We start from the raw sequence: 21,671 nt of genomic DNA, 5'->3' as shown, positions 1-21,671 counted from the left end.
CCAACGACCCTAGGCCCAGCTTGCTCATATGAGACGGTTGTAAATGTTGGATAATAGGAATAGCTCTGCATGCTTCCAGACACTAGGGGGCAATAGGGAATGTCCTGTAGCTTGATCAGTTGCTATTTCCTGCTTCCTCCCCTTCCTCTTCTTCTGTCTCTGTAACAAGGAGTGGCATAAGGTCTCTCCAGGAAGGAAGCAAGTAACCACATCTCATGCCTTCGCTTACTTACTCTCATGCACCCGGCTTTATGGGGTGCTAGTCGTTAAACAGCATTAGATAGCCTTTCTGATGATGTCTATGAAAGCATTAATAACTTAACTTGATTTGAACTTTTTTTGAACTGGTTCTATCCTGAGTTTATTGTCTCCAGTACTAAATGCTGTGTTGCCACACTTACTCTATATAAAGCAACTCTACTGTAAGTCACACCAGACTTTCCAACAGTAACAGCCTTCAGAAGATGGTCCATAAGACACCTCAAACAGCCCCCTTCTCCATGTGTTCCCCTTCTTCCCTTTTTCTTTGTCCCTCCATAGCAGGGGCATGGACAGATACATCTCTTCAGCCCATCTGCACACAACAGGCAGCTGTAGCAGGGACATGGGCACAACACAACACATCCAGCAATGGGAAGCTGGACACAACTACTCTGCTGCTGTGGCAATTCCCAGATCACCTGTACAGCAGAAATGCAGAACTTCTGGCCCATGGGTCAAACCTAGCCCACTTGGGGTCTGGGGTTCTCCAGAAGGCCCCTTCCCTGCCCCCACCCTTTCTCCCAGCCATCAATAGTTGAGCAGTTTCCCAGCTTTTGTGCCATTTTCCCCCACTCTAAAAGGCTGGAATGCTTCTCCCAAAGTTTAGTTACTCGAAGCAAGAGCTTTAAGGTGCAATCCTATGTGTGTGTTTAGACAGGAAAAAGTCCTACAACTCCTAGGATTCCCAGGCAGCCATGCTGACTAGGGAATGTTGGGAGTCATAGGATTTTTTCTGTCTAAACATGCATAGGATTGTGCCCTTAAGCTACAATTTGCTGGTATTGGGGGTAATTTTGTCCCTGTCCCTTTTGCCTCCACCCCGTCTGCCTCTGGCCCTGCCTACCGATGGAAGGAAGCCCCTGAGAGCATCTTCAAAACAGAAGTCAGTCCTTGGGCTGAAGGAGGTTCAACGCTCTTCCGCACAGTCTCTTGCTCCTTCCATGGATCTCTGGATTGGTATGGAAAATATGGATTTCTACAGCCACAAAACCCGCCTCTAAAATAAAAGACAAATCTGCTAAAAGTTGGCATAAACATGCTGAATTTGTATGCTTATACCACAACTATCCAATTTTTTAAAATCTCAATAAATACATCTCAACACATTAAAAAAAAGGATAATACTATCCCGTATAAAGCCAAGGATGACACAGGATTTAAGCAGTAGTCTGTTGTCAAATGTTCATCCGTGGGTTCCTTAATGGTACAGGTATGAGTGAGGTAACAATCTTCTCGTTAGGGCATGGGGAATCAAGTTTTGAATGGTGACAAGCTCAGAACCTCTTCAGTTACAAGTTACAGGGAGAAAACAAAATGGCCACCACCTAAAACATTTTTTCCCACGTATCCGTTGGTTCCTTTATGATACAGGTATGAGTGAGGTACCAATCTTCTCTTTAGAGCATGGGGAATCAGGTTTTGAATGGTGATAGGCTCAGAACCTCTTCAGTTATGAGTTACAGGAGAAAACAAAATGATGGTCAGACTTTTTAAAAATTTCATTAATTGTTACTGTAAAATAGTTATTGCAGCCTATTTTGGTTATGGTTTGCAATGTAAATTGCAAATTTACAGTGTTATAGAGAATAATCCTCCTAGCAAGCCTCCTTCATAGGTTTTGGTTTTTCATCTATCTACGACAGATTTACACAGTCAATTACTTGTTTTCAAAGAGCTCCTTGACTTTCAGACAATATTCCCACCTGATCAAAACAAAACCATGTCAGTTTATAGCTGCTGGTGTGATATTTTTCTTTACTGGTTATTATTTTACTTTCAAACACACGCACGCATACATGCACTCACACCCTTCCATTGCTCATACTAATACCTGGGATGTCCAAAACAATTTACAGAAAATAAATTAAAACAAAACCAGCAAAGGAGAAATGGGATTGCGTCTGTCTCCTAAGTGCAGCAGCAAGGTGAATCGGGAAGACCCAATCTCCTACACAGGCCCCACTGAAATGAATGAGAGCTGTGCAGGAAGGAATACTATTTGCTTTCAGTGAATCAGGCCCAGATTGTTTATAAAAGGCTGAACAAATCCCAGGGACTCATCCGGAGAGATCTCTCATGAATGCGGCCTAGCGCAACCAAACCACTGTCTGTTGATGAGGAAGCACGAAGCAGTCATTAAAAATTAACAGAGTCTGGAGTACAAGAATGAGAGCAAAGCTGATTCAACAAGCGCTCTCTGGTACTCAGGGCTGGTCTTATCATTATCCACCATATTGGCTGCAGCAGAGGCTCTGGCATGACCAAGATAGTACAGTGGGTCAGAAGCAGAGGTGGGACTTGAACCCAAATTCAAGTTCAGCAGACTGTCAACTGTAGAACATCCACAGGCAGAATCTGGCATCTTCCAGATGATCTACCCAACATGCTGTCAAATATATTTTGTTAGCCATGTTGAGAGCTAGAAACGTGTGGTCTGCTCTTAAAAATATAAAAAATGTTTTTTATTTAGGCCCCATGGAGCCGTTTACTCCAGGGCAGCTGCGAGTCGAGGTCCCTCAGGACAGATGCCACAGTCACCTCTTTGCAGCCATCCGTGGTTTTCTCCTGGAAAATGCAGATTTCCAAGGAGGTGTTTTGCTGCAATGTTCTTCTTTTGCTGCAGGTTTCCCCGCAGTTGCGAGCTGTTTATCCCTTCCTCAAACTGACTTTGCATTTTGCAGTGGGAGCGTTGTAGGCATGCGTAGTGCCTGTGTCACTCTGTGACACCCCTTTACTCCACCCATCCCTTCTCAGCTGTGCAGTTACAGAGGCACGGAGAGGCATTTTCATTTATTTAATCACACTTCCGCACACTTTTGCAGCTTTGTATCTTCACAGTGGTTGTTTTTGGAGTCAGTGCCCAAGGGCTGGGGGGGTCTTGGGGGAGGACGAACTTTGCTGCGGCAACCATTTTGGAGCGATGGGTAGTGTGAACCATCGCGAGTCTCAGGCTGGGGAACTGACAAACTGATGGCGGGGAAATGAAGGAGCACAGAACCCCCACTTTTTACCTAATGAGGGACGGAAAGACACAACAGATCCCCTAAAATACAAAACAGCCACTGAAGTGTCATGCCCCCACGCTCACAGGACTGCACAGCTGCACATTCAAGTATAATGGCTAAAAAAAGAGGGCACAATGGAGTCTGTTAGGGAAGCATGCAGTAAATCGCAAGTGTATCCCAGCAGAAGCTAATTCGAAGCTGAAATGCTGCACAGTTGCGACGGAGTGAAGGGTGAAAGCAGTGCCATGTAGACAGGGCCTTATACTTTTAACATGGAAACTCATCCCTAAAGGAACCCCAAATCGATTCCAAATACAGAATTCAGGTAGATTTTTACCACATCTAGGGCAAGGGTCTTGCACTTTAAAAAACAACAAATATAAACTAGAAGGTTAAAAGGCCAGCTTACAGTTGCAAGGTATAAAGAAAGAGGGTGCTGAATATGGAGCAGGTGTGTGAAGGGCTCCGTAACTGAAAATGATGGCATGTCAACCTTATAAATGGAGAAGAAAGAGGCCTGCGGGGGCTCTCTGTGAAACACACTCTCTCTTTTCACTCAAGTCATTTTTACAGATCTGAGTCACCTTTATGCCTTTGGGAGAACCCTTGCTAGTGTTCTTACAGGATTCATTTCATGCAAGCCTTGGGAATTAGGCCTCAAATCTACCAGTAAGTGTTCAAAAGACACATCCTGTAAAGATGGCAGATGAATGGAGAGGGTACACTGGATTTCTCTCCCAAATCACTTTTCCTGTTTCCTCTCATAGAAGCATGCCACTCCACTCCAGCCATTATGCATCCCTGGCACAGAATGCATATAACCATGGCTGGCATTGACCATGATTTGTTGCTTTAACTCTGGTTTAGATCCTGAATGTACTAAGCCATAGTTTAACTTGGCGAGTTGAATCCTTCCCCCAGAGCACATGTATAGGGATTCACCAGCAAGATGTGCATGTCATCTTACAAGCAGAGACTTACAATGAGCTTTGTGCCCATGCAGACAGCCCCTTCCCTCTTCCCTTCTTGGCGTGCTGCAGTTATGCCTGAAAGCCTTCAGTTAACCATAGTTTCCTGTTACATTTGAACCAAGAAACTATAGCTGCCGGATTTGGAACAAACCAGGATCTTAGACCAACATCAAACCATGACTTTAGATCCTGGGCTGGCTTATTCCAAACCTGATTTGAAAAACAAACCAAAACGCATTTATACTCAGCCTAATTTCTAAGGAATTCTAGGCAGTTTACAACCAAGTCAACAATTTAACAAGTAAAACATCCTTCTAATTTACAACATAAAACACAAAAACAGCAGCAGAAAATAATGTAACAGCAATCAAAATATTTAAAATATATTTTAAAAATAGAGGCCAGTTCAAAGAGTAGCCACTGAAAGAGTAGCCTCTCTAGTCCAGCCTTCCCCAACTTGGCACCTTTCAGATGTGCTGGACTTGTTGGGGCCACAACATTTGCCCCACCATACTGGGCACTAGTGCCAGGGCTGAAGGGGTTAAGCCAAAGGGTTCACAGAAGAAGATGGGTTTTGAGGTTAGATTTGAAGGTAGAAAAAAAGAGAAATTTGCCACACAGGATTTCCAGGAAGAGGGGGAAGCAAGAGAGAATGTCCAGAGTCTGTTACAGGAAGTACAGCTACAGTTGCCATGCTTCTGTGCCTTTAACAGCAGTCTGGCATGTCTGGCAGGTAAAGCTGTTCTTGGGATGGAGATGAAATGATGGGGAAAGACTCACCCACTGAATTTCAGGTTATCATCATTTATTTATTACATTTATTATTACATTAAGAAAGCTGACAACAATATTATTCCATTAAGAAAGTTGACAACAATCTCTGCAGACAGTATAGTATTTACTTATTTACATGGATGGCTTGACCCATCCCAAAAGCTCAGCGCAAGTAACAAAGCAAAACAAAGGGCAAAACACACATGCACACATGCCCCCAAAACAAACCCCCAAGCACAACAAAACTGAGAGTGATTACTCTGATTTACCCCGCTGTGTCACAGCATTTAGGGCTTTGCAAATGATAACCAGCACCTTGAATTTTGCCTTGACAAATATGCATCTCATACATACTGTTTACATGCATGCAAATAGGATGTGCTAAATTGGGATCCTGCATTTGCATTCATTCAAACAGGTGTCTTTTCCCCCCTTTCACCATCCCAAGTCCCAGAGGGAATGAGCTTAGGGTTAGGGTAAGGAAAGGTTAGGTCTGCTTCTTTTTTTCAATGTCAGAAAAACAGGACTCTCTGACCTGATTTGCCCATCACATTAAACCATGGTGGGTTGTTATCATGGGTGGTTGCAGGGTGGCTTAGCGTGATGTCTGAACCCAGAGAAGTTTTTCTGTTGTGGATTGGTTTTCACAAACAAGCCACCCTGAGAACCCATGGCTTGTAGCAGGGTTGTTTATTCTCAGGGTGGCTTGTTGTGACAGCCGAACCCAGCAGGTGGCTGCAGGAGAGAAGGAGCTTTAGGGGCGGGTGTTATTGCTTCAGTAAAACGTGAAGCAGCCTTCTGTGTGTTTTTTAAAAAGGCATTTGCTAGCGAGGACTGAGAAGGACTGAGGGAGAAACAAGCCATGGCAAGCTGCAGGCAATCATGCTCAGGAATAATGAACAAGCCACTCACCATGGCTTATTCTCAGGGTGGCTTAGCTTAATGTGTGGACTCACCCTGACTTCTCAGTGGGCCAGTTCACACATCAAGCTAAGCCATGGTGGGTTAATTAAACCACCCACAACCCATGGGCTGTTTTAGGGTTGTGAGTTGTTTGCTAATCATGGCAACAACCCACCCTTGCTGGGTTCACACAACATGACAAGCAGCAGTTGCAGCTTGAGTGTGCAAACGTCACCCAGCACGCACCGCAACCCAGCCTGGCTTACTTATGCTGCGCTGCGGTGATCACATGAACTGGGTCACTGAATACTACAATGAAGAGCGCCACTGTCAGGTTTTGGGAAGCCTTTCGGCAAGATGCCTTCCTGGCCCAGCTCCTCCTTGCTGCTCTCACTGCTACCCATTCACTGGCCCTCCCCCTTTGGGCCCCATCTGCACAACTGCCCAGAGAGCAAGGGCCACCGAGCAAGTGGGGGATGCTACTCCATCTGCTCACTCTTGCCGGCTCACTTGTTTAGAGGGGACAGGTGAACAGACAGCAACACTGTGGAAGAGGAGCAGGGCTAGGGTGTCAGGGTTCCCCTTATGGCCTAGACGCCATGAGCAAGTCCTTAAGGATCTCTTGCCTCCTTAAGAGTCCCACCTTCCTTCTTTTAAACTTCCCCTTTCCAGTAATGTGGGCTTTAGGCTGTAGGCATGGGGTGATTGACACTCTAGACACAGGGGTTAACCACAACTGTTTACTGGTAAATTAAAGCAAGCAAATTACAACTAAAGGTATTTACACAATAGAGCTAAGTGATACAAGAGGCATTAAGAGAAAATAAGAGTTGCAAAATGCAAGTGCCTTTACCCTAGCTGCACTTAAGACTTCTCCAGGCTGCTTCTTCCTGCTCCCTCTTCAGGCTCTGGTCTCCCTGACTCTGCCCTTACTGGCTCTCTTGCTCTCTTTATATATCCTCCTCCCTCAAAACCGAAAGTACTGTTTCAAACCTGAAGAAATGAAACTTAACTGGGGAAATGAAACCACAACCTAACCAGGGAAATGAAACTACTCCTCTTAAGGATAAACCCTCCTAACAACAACAAAAACGGTCTCTAGGCCTGACCTTTTTTCTTGCCTCTGTAGGCCTCAAACCTTCACACGGGGGTTGGCAGTGGGGCCCCCACTGGGATATGGGCCTCAGCCAGTGCCCAAGGATGCTGACCCCAGCCCTGGCATTGAATGCTGGCAATGTCTCATCTGCCACCTTATGCTGCTGTTTTTCAAGAGGGCCAACCCTAACACTCTCCCCACCTTTTACAGTGGCTACTTACACATCACCCAAAAATAGGAACTGCATCGCCAAGGACAAAAGGTACAAATTTGCATACATTTTGCATAAGCTGTTTTATATGTATAGATGCAAAGCTAGAAACTATTACTATAATTTAAACAGACATACAATACATCTCATCATAATGGAGAAGACTGTGACCAAGTGACCTGTGTGGCTGTTCAGTCTGCTGTCCAGGTACTCACTGGGCTTTTCTACACCAGCCTAAAATCCTGCATTTAAAACTGAGTTTTCTGCTTCCGTTTTAAATGTAGGATCATAACTGACTCCTTTAACATGTGTGTCCCCACCCCCCCAGGTATCTGAGTCTTCCATTCTCTTTCATTGCTCTCACGCCTCTTCTTGCCACTTTAACTCTTTTGATGGAGGGAACTTTGATGCAGAACACACCGGGGTAATTTGATACCTCATTATCTGCGACCTATTTAAAAATCGAACAAAGGGCATTTAGTGCAGGAGATGCCCTGGAGGTTAACAGCGTCATGTAAAGAGCCCACAAACGTCCATGAAGGAGCAATCTCAGTCGCAGGATAAAAGCCCCGTGTGAAGGAGTCCACTGTTGATGGGCAAGTTCCTTTGATGATCTCCTTTCTTAGGGCTCTTTATATTTATACTGGACCTAGACTGGCTCGTCCTCTGACAGCCTTTCAAATACAGGACTTTCTTCTGAAAATTAGGACACGTGACCCCGCCACCCTGCCCCAACCTTGATGTAAGAGTGAGAAAAAAATTGTTTGACACAGAGATCCCTAATCCAGAGAGCAGCGGAAGGCTGCTTGCATGTCACGGAGCCTCCTAAAGAACCCTTGCCCACAGGCTCCCATGCAGGGATGTAAATGAGGTTTCTGAAGGAATTTCATTAGCACCAGGAGGTTTCTGGATACATTGCTGTGCAGGAAGCTGTTGCACATCCAGTCCACTGCACAGAGGCAGAATTGCATTGAATAGATCAGGAGAGTTCCAGACCCAGAGTTCTGGATCGCAAGGACACTTGTTCTCTGTTGCTCCAGAGGGCAGGGCTAGAACCAGTGGGTGGAAATTGCAAGGAAGCAGATTTTGGCTAAACATTATCAGAGAAACGTCCAATGGTTTGACAGTGGGACAGACTGCCTCAGGAATCAGAGGCGGGGTCTACTTTGCTGGAGGTATTTAAGCAGAGGCTGTCTGTCTGTTTGTCTTTCTGTCAGGGATGCTGTAGCTGCATCCTGCATTGCAGATCTACACTGAGCAGAAGCTTGGACTAGATGATCTCTAGGACCCCTCCAACTCTCTGAGTCTATGAAAAAGGCAGTGAATCTAGGAAGCAGAAAACCCTTCCCATTCCATAAAAGTATTAGCAAATGCAGATGCTCGAGGGCCTCTCTACCATTGCTTCACATGTTCCTCCACAGCTGAACTCTGGAATTAAAAGTTGGCTCTTGGGCTAAGCCCAAATGCCCCTTGCTTTCTTCTGTCCAGTTAAACACCCTGGAGCACTGAGGGTTTACACATAGCAGCTGCTTCGGGTCTCCAACACAAATTGGGACAGAGAGAGGGCTTTCCAGAATTGCTTAGTCCCCTATGCATTCAAGAGGAGATAATAACCTCTCTACTAGCAATATGTATTCACTCACCTGTGCCTATCATTTAAAAACAAGTTTCTAGCCCGCAAGGCATGGGGGGTGGGAAAGCTGAGGCAGACCCTGCAAACTGATTCTAAGAGAAAGCTTGCACAGGTAAGAAAACTGTGGCTATTTTTGCTGATTAAAAGTGGGTGGCAGATGCAGAACCTTTCCAGCACATGGCGCAGTTAAGGTCAAGCATTCCTGACAGCACCTTCAATTCTCACTAATCTAGCCCCAAGCTTCTCACTGCCCTACAAAGCCCCACAGGGCTGATCTTTGGCTTCTCTTGCCATTTCCATTCTGGAGCCACCACGAAAGCTGTTCTACTTGACCTGCAGCTCCATCTGCTGTTTTAGCTTTGCCTGTTTCACCACCATCAACTCTCCTCAGGAAGAAAACATGTCACTCTCTTCCAGGAACCCGAACATCTTACAATGAGAGAGATGGAACCAGGCTATCAAAACTAGCAACAACAATAAAGGAATACTTACAATAGAACAAGCAATTCTGAAGTAATTAGAGACATTGTTAGCACTGTGAAAGTTGTGAAGACCGAGGGAAGGAAGGATCACATTTATGGAACAAACAAAAGCTGATAAAACTGAGCTGAACATTCACCACCAACCCATATTCTCACCATACCAATTTTGTTGTGTGAACGGGGCCTCCAGGTTTTAAGATCTCCAGCTCTGGAAAAATTTCTGGAATAGGGTTCTGAGTTCAGATTAAACCCTGATGCCGGTTCATTTAATTTTCTAGCTACGGAAGTGTCCTCCTCTCTCCTGACTCACATAAATCTACTCTGTGCTTCAGGTTGGATGCTAATAATTAAGAAAGCCAATCTATTCTATTTTCAGGGGTCTGCACTTTTTGTTCTTAAATAAAAAAATATATGAAAGTTTTGCACTAACAATTTTTGCAGTCTGTATAATATCACAATCCTACGCATGTCTGCTCAGAAATAAGTCCCATTAAGTTCATTAGGCCTTACTCTCAGGTAAGTGGGCATAGGATTGGAGCCTGAATCATACACATTTTGTTGTTTGTTTATTTTGCACAATTTATTTTGCTTCCATTCATTATGGGGAAAGTCAAAGCGCTGTATGGGGTACTAAAGCCCAATCCCTCCTGCCTACGGGAAATCCTGGGGTTTTTCAGAGTTTACCAGGCATGATTGCCTGCACATTTCCAGGCCAATGTTTGCCACCATAATGACTGGTTAAAAGAACCAAAACGCCTTTTAAAAGAACGTTTTGATTTTCAGGATGATAAATTCTATGCCCTAGGCAAAATCCCACCATAGATTTAGAACATTTACAGCTCTGTTTATATTTCTAGGCTGGTCTGGAAGGGTGCTAGCTGTTCATTCCTGGGACCCTACAGGATTAAAACTAGGGTCCTGGCAGCCTAGAAACACACTCTACAGCAGGCGTAGGCAACCTGGTGCTCTCCAGATGTTATGGATTTAAACTCCCATAAACCCCAGCTAGCTGGCCAATGGTTAGGGATTGTAGGGACTATAGCCCCAAACATCTGAAGAGGTTCTACAGCCTGAAAATTTTCCTGTGCTCACTGTGTCACTCACAGGATGCCTCAGATCCTGACTGACTTCCGGCCTGGGATCCTGATTGGTTGAAGGGCTATATATAAGCCCTTCTAGTTGAGGCCAATCCCAGTCCTGGTTCTTTTGTCAACAAGCACAGGTAGCAAGCCAGGATGATTTCCCTGCCATAATTCCTTTGACCATTTTTCTTCAGGCCTGGCTCCCAGCTTCATTTGGTTACTCCTTGCCTAACAGCCAAATTGCTTCCTCAAATTTGTGAGTCCCAGCAGGATTAGGACAGGAGTTGAATGAAACTGTGGGGCAAATGGAGCTCTGTGTGCCTGTGTCAGTCACGCTTATGGCCAGGATCTGATCTGAGCCAAGTGATCTTTCCAAAGCGGAACTGCTGGAATAGCAAAGCAGGAAGAGAGCAATGGACAGGAAGGAATGCTGGCAGACTGGGAGAGGACTAGGAAGGCTGAAACACCTGACACAAGACTAAGAAGCCATGTAAGCGAGGCAAGAGTCAGGCTGCGGCCTAGTCAAAGCCAAGGAAGACAAGACAGTGGGAGATCTGTGATCAGAGTTGCCATATTTTTTAAAACCTTAAAAACAGCCATAGAAGAGGTGAATTAGGGTCAGGGCACGGAGGGGGAACTTGATCCTTTCTCTCTCCACACCATTTTCCCTATCTAACTTCCCCCCCCCCATGCTATTTGTCCCTCAGAGGGAACCATAAAAGTTCCTATATGGCACCTTATGGTTTCCCCTGCAATTGCTGCAAATAGCTTAATGGAAGGGACAATAGCATGTGGTGTGTGTGAAAAGCAACAACAACCTTCCTCAGGGATGTAGCCTTGACATGATTTAGCTCTTCCCTCACCTAACTTAGTTGACTCAAAGGCCTGGGACAAACCTAGAAGCACTTATAGCTAGAGAAGGTCAGGAGGAACCAATGGGCTGCTTGGGAGGTAAAATCATGCTGGGGCCTGAGAGGACAATATTGTTCCTTCTTCTACTGCTCCATAGCCCAGGGGTGCAGAACCTCTTTCCGCCAAAGGGCCGAATTCCATTTCAGAGAATCTCTCAGGGGCCGCCTTCCAGTGGTGGGCGGAGCCAATGGCAAAAGGGGTGGGCCTAAAATACCAGCATATTTTAGCTTAAAGCTCTTACTGCCAGTACCTAAGCCTTGGGAGAGGCATTTCATCCTTTTAGAATGGGGGAAAACTGCACAAAACCATGAAACTACCAAATGATTAGTGGTCAGAGAAAAAGGGGGTGGGCAGGGGCATGGCCATCTGGGGGACCCCAGATCGGGACCCCAGGCAGGCCAGATTTGGCTCCCGGGGCCTGAGGTTTTGCCCCCCTGCTGCAGCCTCAAGTGGAACATAGGAGTGTGGGCACACAGTGCCCAGACCATGAGGTTCCTGCTTTTAATCCTTGTCTAATCCTAAATGGACTTGATAGGGACCATGATTATTTATTTTATTTATTTATCGTATGGCACATTCACATCATGTTACAATAAAAACATAGAGCGTAATAAAATATGAAATATAAAATACAGACAGGGAGATCACAGACGTATGTCTAGGTTACAGATATAGTTTTTTGCTTCAGTTGTCACAGCCAGGAAATTAGCAAAGTCTCCATGGTAGGCTTGGTTTTGACACTCTGTCACTATGTGTTGGATAGTTTGTTTTTCAGCCCCACAATCACAATTTGATGGTGTTATTTTGCCCCATTTATGACGGGCATCTACCATGACCCGTGCGAATTCGGTTCAAGGTTGTCCATATCACACGGGGCTGGTCAAATCCAGGTGGTTTTTCCAAGATGCAGGGCAAGCTTCGGCATTGTGGAGGAAAGTTTTCTAGCCAATGTTGTTTCCACGTGTTGTGGATATTAAAATCATCTTCTAGAAGAGCTTTAGCGGTATGATATTTAGCATGATATTCCCACCTAACTAACTGCTCCCTACCCACCCACTCTCTGGGAAACAAATACGGATCTGGCTCTTGAAACTAGTAAGGACTGGAAGATTTGTCCTTCTTTAACGGGAGATACCAATGCAAATTCATTAAAATCCCACTATCCATATTCTGGGATATTCTTGGATTTGAAAAGAGGTTCCCAAGCTGAGACCTGGATCAAGGCCTAATGTACAACATTCAGTTGCACAGTGCATGGAATCAAAGCCCAGCGGTGTGTGAGAATCTGGCTTTCATGGTGACTGGCCTAAGCTCAGTCCCAAGTAACTAGGCAAAGAAGGAGGCAGCAAGGTATCTCCAGGTGTTCACAGGCAGGAAGATGTCTGCCCTGAGCCTGCAAAACAGGTGTCACTAAAAAAAAAAAATTCTTGGACACCTGGCACAAAACGAGACATGATTTTTTCTCCCTTGCTTCTGTCACCTCCTAACAGTTCCTGTTGCACAAGTTTAAGCATCTGGTTCTGATATCTCCTTTGGGGAGGTGGGGATGCAGGGAAGAGGGAGGCAGGTTTCCACATTAGCTGTTTTCCATATTGCAGGTTCAGATGTCAGGTGGACACTCTGGCACTTAAGTCAAAGCCACACACATGGCCTCCTACTTATCTAGATCAAACAGCTCCAGAAAAATCAGGGTGACCTTTTCCTTTCCATGTTGTAGAAAAATAGGGTAGCCAGTTGCACATCAACAAAAAAAAGCAATGCTCAGCTGAAATATAAGACAGAAGTATGCGAAGATTTCCATAAAATGGGCCTATGTTAAGATAGATAGATAGATAGATAGATAAACAGATAGACAGACAGACAGACAGACAGATAGATGATAGATAGATAGATAGATAGATGCTAATTTAGAGATATTCATTATAATTTAAATAGAAGTACCATAGTACCATCTCACCATAGAGGGGAAGGGTGTGACCCCGATTGCTGGTAGATGGGCAACTTCAAGGTCCCTGCTGCTCTCCCTTCTTATGGTTCCTTATCTTTAAACTGGACTTGGATTGGACAGCCCTTCAGACAAGGGTGAGCAGTGGTACATTTGGAAGTGCAGGCACTCATCATGATGGTCCCCATAGCCATGCCCCCAGGGACAGTCCAAAAATACAGGCAGCTGTGTTAATACATATCAACAAACCAGTTCTAGCAGTTTTCATCTGCTAGAGGGAGGTCTTTTGTACAGCTAATGGGTCTTAATTCCCCACTCAAGACCAAGCCACGCCAAAATATTTTGCATTACAACAGGGAACAATATACTGTTGCTCGGAAAACAATTTCTTCCCCAGCTACTGTGAGAATTACAGCTCAGCTCAGAGGGGAAAGGAATAGCAGACGATGTCAGCATCCCTGCTAATAAAAAAAAAAAAAATGCCATTGCTGGGTCCCTGTGAGCCCTGGCTTCACTATACCCCCGGGGTGAGCAGCCTTTAGTCCTGAGGCTCCATGCTGTGCTGATAGTGGGTCACACAAACACATACTCTTCCCACCACCGACCCACATGTCAGTGCACAGGGATAGGGAGGTTAAAACCTCCCCTCCCTGCCTGTTGAGATCAGGGGATGGGATTGGGGGAGGCAGATGTAAAGACTCCCCCCTCCCAGTGATCTCTGCATTGGAATCGCTGGGCATGGGGTGAAGTTGAAGCTCCCCTCTGCAGTGATCAAGATAGTTGTCCCAGTGCTACTGACAGCAGCATTGGAACAGGTCTTTTCCCTGCAGCCTAGCTGACGGCTGATTGGCTGGGCTGTGGGGGGAAATGGGTGGGCTCCCTGAAGTTCCAGCAGGCAACATGGAGAGCGTCTGAGGGCTCCACATGGCCTGAAGGTTGCCCACCTATGAAATAGAGGGCTCCTTCCAAAAGAGGACTGTCCTCCAAAAAGCAGGACAAAAATCTTATGTAAAAACTAGAACTGGGTGGAGATCCCCTGGCCACCTTTGCTGGACCTTCATCCTCCAGCAAAGATGCAGGGAGAAATTCTGCAGCCTTCACAGGCTTCCAGAAAGGGCTGCAGCACTTTCAGGTGGGAGGCATATTTACAGTTTTACGAGGTGGCTGGGAGGTCTTTCCATCCTTTTCTTTTTTAAAATTTGAAGAAAGGCAAGCCGCTGTACTCAACAGCCCCTGCTGGTCAGTTTCACAATCTTGTCCAAGTGGCACTGGGAACAGCTATATATGTCATGACGATGTAGTGTGGTTCCCAGCGACTTTGTATGGGAAAAAGGATGGCTGCCCCCATGTTCTTCACAGCACCTAGCATCCTGTTGATGCTATATAAATCTAACTGACATTTATATATAAATATAAATTACAAGAGGTATTTCTAAGTGTTGTCCATTGATAGAAAAGAAAAAGGCCATTCAGCAGGTAGTTAGTTTTAGGTAACACTGAACCAGCAAAGTCTATCCCAACTCAGCTTCAAAACCTTCAGCTTTTTATACCAGAGCTGCACGTCCACAATCGCAACATACCTAGGGATGGCGGAGAATTTCTCCCCGAAACTTCGGGGGGCTGAGCGCCAACGTGTTCGGCCCCCCGAAAAAGTTTCGGGGAGAAATCCTCCGAACCCCCCCGCCCCCCGCCCCCCCCCTGGGACGGGACTTACCTTCACCGAATGTCCCTCCCGGTGGCGGGTCCGGCCGGCGGTTCGGCGGGTGTTCGAGCGGGGCGGGAGCGGCAGCCGGTCTTTCGACCGGCTGCTGCCACCGCCATTGCAATCAAAGAAAAAAAAAACGCCCCCTGATAGGCTACGTGACGATTCACGTAGCCTATCATGGCTAGATTTGCAAAGTCAGCTGTGATAGGCTACATCAATCGTCACGTAGCCTATCACGGCTGACTTTGCAGATCTAGCCGTGATAGGCTACGTGAATCGTCACGTAGCCTATCAGGGGGCGTTTTGTTTTGTTTTTTTAACTTTCGCGTTAGCGGCCGGGCGAGGCGGGAAGCCTCCCCCCCGGCCTGAATTTCGGCCGGGGCGAGGCGGGAAGCCTCCCCCCCCCGGCCTGAACTTCACGGGGGGAGCAGCGAAGCGCCTCCCCCCCACCGCGAACGTCCTTCGACGACAGGTAAGGGACTTTCATCCACCCCTAATTACATAGCACCCTAGCTACCCTCAATGTCTTTCTATCCAATCAGTGTTTGTGATTCCTTGCCTAGACCTTACAGCTGCAACCCAAAGCAGCCCAACATTCTACCACTTCCATCTTCAACCAATCACCCTTCTTTGTTAAGCTGTAGAATTCGCTATCACAGGATGTGGTGGTCACCAATACAGACCGTTTTAAAAGGGGATTAGGCAAACTCATGAATAGGGCTATTGATGGCTTCTAGTCATGATGGCTATATATTTCCTGCAGTGTCAGAGGCAGAATGCTTCTCAGTACCAGTTGCTGGGGAACATGAGCTGTTGCGCTCATGTCCTGCTTTTGAGCTTTCCATAGGCATCTGGTCGGCCACCGCAGGAACAGAATGCTGGACTAGAGAAGCCTTTGGTCTGATCTAGCATGGCTCTTCTTATGTCCCCATATCCCTGTGTCAGGGTTCCCCTTATGACCTGGACCCCCTGAGCAACTCCTTAAAGATCTCTTGCCTCCTTAAGAGTCCCACCTTCCTTCTTTTAAACTTCCCCTTCCCAGTAGGGTTTAGGCTGTAGATGTGGGATGACTGACACTCTAGACACAGGGTTTAACCACAACTGTTTGCTAGTAGATTTAAAGCAAACAAATTATAACTAAAGGTATTTACACAATAGAGCTGAGTGATACAAAAGATATTAAAAGAAATTAAAATTGCAAAACGCAAGTTCCTTTAACCTAGCTGTCCCTAGACTTTTCTAGGCTGCTTCTCCCTGCTCACTCTTCAGACTCTACTCTCACTTCAGGCTCTGGCTGCAGCCTGGTCTTTCTGATTCTCACTGGCTTGCTCCCTCTCTTTTATACCCTCCTCCCTCAAAACTGAAAGTATTGCTTCAAACCTGAAGAAATGAGACTTACAGGGGAACTGAAACAGAAATTTAACGGGAGAAATGAAACTACTCCTCTCAGGGTTACCCCCTCCCAACAGAAAACTCTAGGCTTCTAAGCCTGACCCCTTTTCCCTTTGCTTCAGTAGGCCTCAAACCTTCACAGTGGGCATTCACTATAGCAATGTGCATATGTTCCTCCCTCCAGGAGCGTATGCAGATTTTTCTGCTCAAGGACAAGCTCTACTTCTTTCCATCTTCGCTCTGTTACTGCTACATGTATGTAGCTCTGACTCTAATATAGATGTTTACACCTCCCCCATACGTTGAGCACATTTGGGGCCGTTTGTAGCCCTTTCTAAAGGCTTCAGCTTGCTTCTCCATTTAAACATTTTATGACTTTTTAAAAAACCAATAAATTTGGGGGGAGGGGGTTAAGATCTAGAACACTTGTTTGGGCAGCGGGCAAGGTGCAAGGTGATTTTGTGATTGCCACAAGGTCAGCAAATCAGCACTTTGTACAGCCAGGTGGGAAGGAGGGAAGAAGATGGCTTTGGTATTATTAAACAAAAGCTAGCCAATGAGCAGTCTGTACAGCCAGCTTCTCCTAGACACAGGGAGAACCAGTTATTATTCCTGAGTTAGTTTCAGTTTGGAAGTTTATATCTCCGTCCAAGAAGGGGTGAGTGTGGATCCACTGTGGCCTGCACATTATGTAAATATGTGTACAGCCTAATTTTCTTTTAGCTGCAGCTAAACTTAGGGTGTTTCTACATTAAGCAAAACCCCCGCAAAAATCCACATCCTTTCCGGAGCTTCCTGCTTTCGGTTTCTTTGCGGGATAAGGAAGGGCTCCTTTACATGGCAGGCACATGGTTTGAACCAAGGGAGTGCCTCCCTCCCTCCCTGGCGTGTGTGCAAAGGAGCAGGGGTGAGGGGGTGTGTGTCTCGTTTCCGTAGCTTAACTTCTGCTGTACTGTTTTCTCGCAGCCCCCAGGAAACCTCTGACTTACTTCTGAGTAGACATAAAATGTAAGATTGTGCTGTAAGTCTGCAACCCTTGGCACACTTATGTGGGAGTAAACCCCATTGAACGCAATGGGACTTACTCCTGAGTAGACATAAGATCATCCTGTAAGTCTGCAACCTTCAGCACACTTACTTGGGAGTAAGCCCCAGTGAACTTAATGGAGTGCTCTGAATCAACAGAGGATGTTGCTTCTGAGCTTGGTGGAGTGGGGGATCAGATGTGTCTCCCTTCGTTGCAGGGAGGCATTTTACCCTCTTCTCCCTCCAACTGAGAAATGTGCTCAAGTATTTACATGGCAGACACCTGGGAATCGAGGAAAGTCCTTCCTCAGCAAGACTTGAGCGGAGGCAGGAGTTGCAATCAACAGGCGATTCTTGTCCTGGTGCCTGTCAAATCTGCTCCTGCATGCCCCGCTCCCATCCTCAATGCCTTTGTCATCCTGACCATGCGCACCCACAGCAACTGAAAACAAACGTCCACCACAGCAGGCAGATAAAGTTGTTTCTTCTGCTATTGGAGAATTTCACAGGGAGGTCATGCTGCTCCTGTTCCTTGGGCTGGGAAAAATACCACATGTTTTGCATTTGGGGAAAACATGGGATAGGCTGGGGGGAATTGCGGGAGACACCCTGGAGGGTAATGGCGTCATCTCAAGAGTCCTCAAACTTCTGTGAGAGAGCCATCTCAATAGCAGGATAAAAGCTCCATGTGATGAACCCCTTAATGATACTGTCTCAAGGCTTCCTCTCCCTTTTTCCATCACACTGCATTACACGTATTGGAGTGTGCATGAGTGTTCAGGCTTACAAAAAACACAGACACGCAATTTCTGAAGGAGGAAAGTTCTATGTACAAGAAAAATGCAGATAATAGTACTGGAATAATGAAGGACAAAACTGAAAAACACAACCAGGGTCCTGGCCGGAACAATCCAGACATGGAAGGCTCAGCGCACTCACAAACTTTAAAACCAGGGTAAGCAGCCTGGTGCTTTCCAAATGTTTTGGACTACAACTGCCATGATGCCCAGCCAACGTGGCCAATGGTCAAGAATGATGGGAGTTGTAGTACAAAACATCTGGAGGGTATCAGGTTGCCCACCCCTGCTTTAAATCTAGTTTATATTTAGACTGTAGGCATACCTTTAAGAATCCTCCGAATCTGGGAACGTAGTCACTGTGCTTCTACTTTGTGATCTACAGTACTCTTGATTGCAAAGGCCAACGCTTCCAATAAGGGCATTTTTGCAGTGCTGACAGACTCCTATACAGAGCCACAATGCCATGTTTACCCCAGAAATCATGCAGTGCTACCCCATGCTGACATCGCTCCCTAGGCAGCATGCATGCAGGCAACATAATGCACGTTCCACAGGGCCAGCTCCAGGGGATGGAGGTTGACAGGGGACCTACGGAGGAGGAGGGCTGTAGAGGTTGAACAAATCCTTCTGATGACAGGGCTTTGTGTTCCCCTTAGTCCAGGAATAGGGGGCCCATGGGGGTTCCCACCCCATCCCAAGCTTATTGGAGATATGAGTGTATTCAAAGGCAATTAACCTCTAAATTCCCCACAAAGAATCGAGCTGTTGCAAACATTCTGAGCGGCGCCTTTTGCAAGCAGGAGAGCTGCTGGATAGAAATGAGTTGTGCATTTTGCAGGCAGGAGAGCTGCTGCACATCACTGAGGCTTAGCCTTTGCTAGCACTGTGCAACTAAAGAGCAGCGTTGGTATGGAGAATGGTGAAGCTGCTTTTTAAGTTGGCATGCATGTGGCCTGGAAGAGGACTCTTGGATGCACTCTCTACTTCCAGGATGCACTCTCTGCTTCCATGCTCTACTGCTGCTACCTCTTATAGGTTAGGCCAGTGATGGTGTCTTGACTAGGTGGTGGTGGGAGAGTGGAATCCTAAAGTGGCCCCCCATAACTCTGCTATACAGTAAACCTACAGATATGTTCAAATGCATTTCAGAGGTGATGCCCATGTCTTTCAGCACTTTGCTGTGTCGTTTTAGTTCATCAGGCAGTGCAGACTGACCACAACAAACTCAGATTTCCTGAATTTCACAGCTTAAACCAGGCCCACCTGAATGCTGCAAAATACCTTGCCGTTCCAAATCCCAAATTCAGCCTTGTGAAATTTGCATGGAGATGTACACATTTTTCTCAAGTGACCCTGGTTCCACAGTTTTCCACTGCTACTGAGAGGAAAATAGATTATCTAGGGCTTTTCCTTCCTTCCCTGGATGTTTAGCAGGAAAGGGGGAAATCCTTGTCTGGGCCCTATAGGAACAAGGTCCTACAACCTAAATGGAAAAGATGATTCTCCCTGCGGCCCTGCCTGCTGGACTGAACACCTAGATATGCAGTGTAAAAAAAATCCTATAGTTACACTGGTTGCAATTCTAAGCATACTTACATGGAAGTATGTCCTCCTTGGGATTTACTTCTCATAAAACATGCTCAAGATCAGGAAGATCAGGGTGCTCTCTAATTTCTATGGAGAGACGTAGCTCATCTTTCCTTTCAGCCACCAATTTGCTGGTGACAATGACAGAAAAACAATGCAATCTATAACAGCAGTAGCAAAAGGGGTGGAGTGTGGTTGCATGCTTAGCAACTGGATCATTTAAAAAACAAAATAATAATAATAGACCAGTTTATGGAAATTAATGAGTCTACCATAGAATCCCTGGGCATATCTATGCTACAGATGGGTGCCCACGAAATGTTCAAGGGTGGTGAGGTTCTCTGAATTCTTCCTTGAAGTCCATTTTGCTTTGTTTGCATTCCTAAATGCAAGCGGCTTTTAAAAAAAAAACCCAGGGAAAATGTGCATTTTTAAAAGTGAACATTTTTCCCAATTGAAAAAAACCCCTCATTTTAAAAAACTGCACATTCAGCAAAAATGTGCATTCCCCCCCCTAGACTAACACATGAAAATATGGCTTTGAGGAGGATGTGCATTTGCTCCTGTGCACAAGTGTGCAATAGCGCAAGTGCACAAACACACAACTGTGCATTTTTAGAAGTGCACAGTTGTGCATATGTGAGCTTTTGAACATGAACACAAGTTCAGGAAATGCAAAAATTTCTCAAGGATTGAGCTTTTGCTTGTGTTCACAAACAGGACATGTTTGCATGATTTGCAAACGGGAACAAAATTCGCATACATCCCTAACCTATACCACCAGTTTGAAAACACTTAGAACCCAACCAGCTCCTTGAGCTTTCCTGGGGCCATTGCAGAAAGCTTTGAAATTCTCCAAAGTCCAGTTTCAGATCAATGTAACCAGAAAGTTGTCATCTCAATGGGTCATGGCTTTAAGGAAGCAAGAGAAGAAGAACTACGTACACCGGAAAGTGCCTGGATTAAATTTCCCAGTTGGGTCCAGGTACAGAGGAAACTTTGGGTAAATACGGATAGGGCCCAGAAGGGAAAGTTGCATTGTCACCTATATTAAGTCATGTACCCAAGCCAAGAGAAAGGCAACAGTATGAGTGTTGAAAGAGGAACTCAACTGAAGAAAGAACAGCTGCCCTTACCTGATCCCGTATCCTCTCCTGCTGCCCTCGAATTGCCAGGGCATGCTGGGGGTATTTGCTCTTCAAGTGGTCCATGAAGGCATCCCGCTTTCGTTCCATCTCAGATTTCTGGAGGCCAGTGAGGGCCTCCAGACTCTGGGCGGCAATGACAGTGTGACGGCGTTCTGAGGTGTGCACCAGCCCTACGTTGGAGAAGCGGCGCGTGCCATTGCCCAGGGTCCGGTATTCCCGTGGATATTCTGCATCGTCTGCTGAGATCATGTGGCCGCTAGTCCTCTCAGGATCTACGCAGATTTGGAAGGAGGGAAGAAAAGCAGAGAGGGGGTCAGGGCACCTTCCTACTTACCTCGCAGGGGAGAAGAAGAACCAGGGATGTATGAGGGAGTGGGGGAGGTTTTTTTGAAGTGGGTGGGAAGAAGAAATCAATCAATCAATACCAGAAAACAAGGTATTGATCAATCTTCATCATTGGATGGATCCACCCTTTTTAGATTGGGCAGGAACAAGCCCACCTCACGTCCCCCATCCTGCAGAATGTTTCTTTGGTAATAACAAACTGCTCTTGCCAAGGGAATCAAGACTTTTCTTTCTCTTCCCTATGGAGCAGCCTCAGAAGGTCACCCAAATTTCAGACCCTTACAAGGGAAGATAGGCAGATTTCAGGCTTCATGGAAGCATGACAGAGGTGGGTGAGAAATGGGGAGACGGAGGTCTGTTCCAATCACTTTTGATTCCAAAGTGATTTCCAGA

The 21,671-nt window shown here is 46.0% G+C and overlaps 1 protein-coding gene across 1 annotated transcript in view; it reads right to left on the bottom strand.

The window, feature by feature from the left end:
- SRCIN1 (SRC kinase signaling inhibitor 1) overlaps positions 1-21,182 on the bottom strand; it is a 185,932-nt gene extending 164,750 nt beyond the window's left edge. The window contains exon 1 of the mRNA XM_084804718.1: positions 20,922-21,182. Coding sequence (XP_084660844.1) covers positions 20,922-21,182 — 261 coding nt within the window. The remainder of the gene's footprint in view (positions 1-20,921) is intronic.
- Between the last annotated feature and the right edge of the window lie 489 nt (positions 21,183-21,671).

The sequence above is a fragment of the Heloderma suspectum genome, chromosome 6 (assembly GCF_057233095.1).
Source record: "Heloderma suspectum isolate Gila_16-S chromosome 6, 16-S_ref, whole genome shotgun sequence".
NCBI classification, from domain to species: Eukaryota; Metazoa; Chordata; class Lepidosauria; order Squamata; family Helodermatidae; genus Heloderma; species Heloderma suspectum.
Note: the sequence above shows the minus strand (reverse complement) of the source record. Positions and strands in the feature narration are given on the sequence as shown.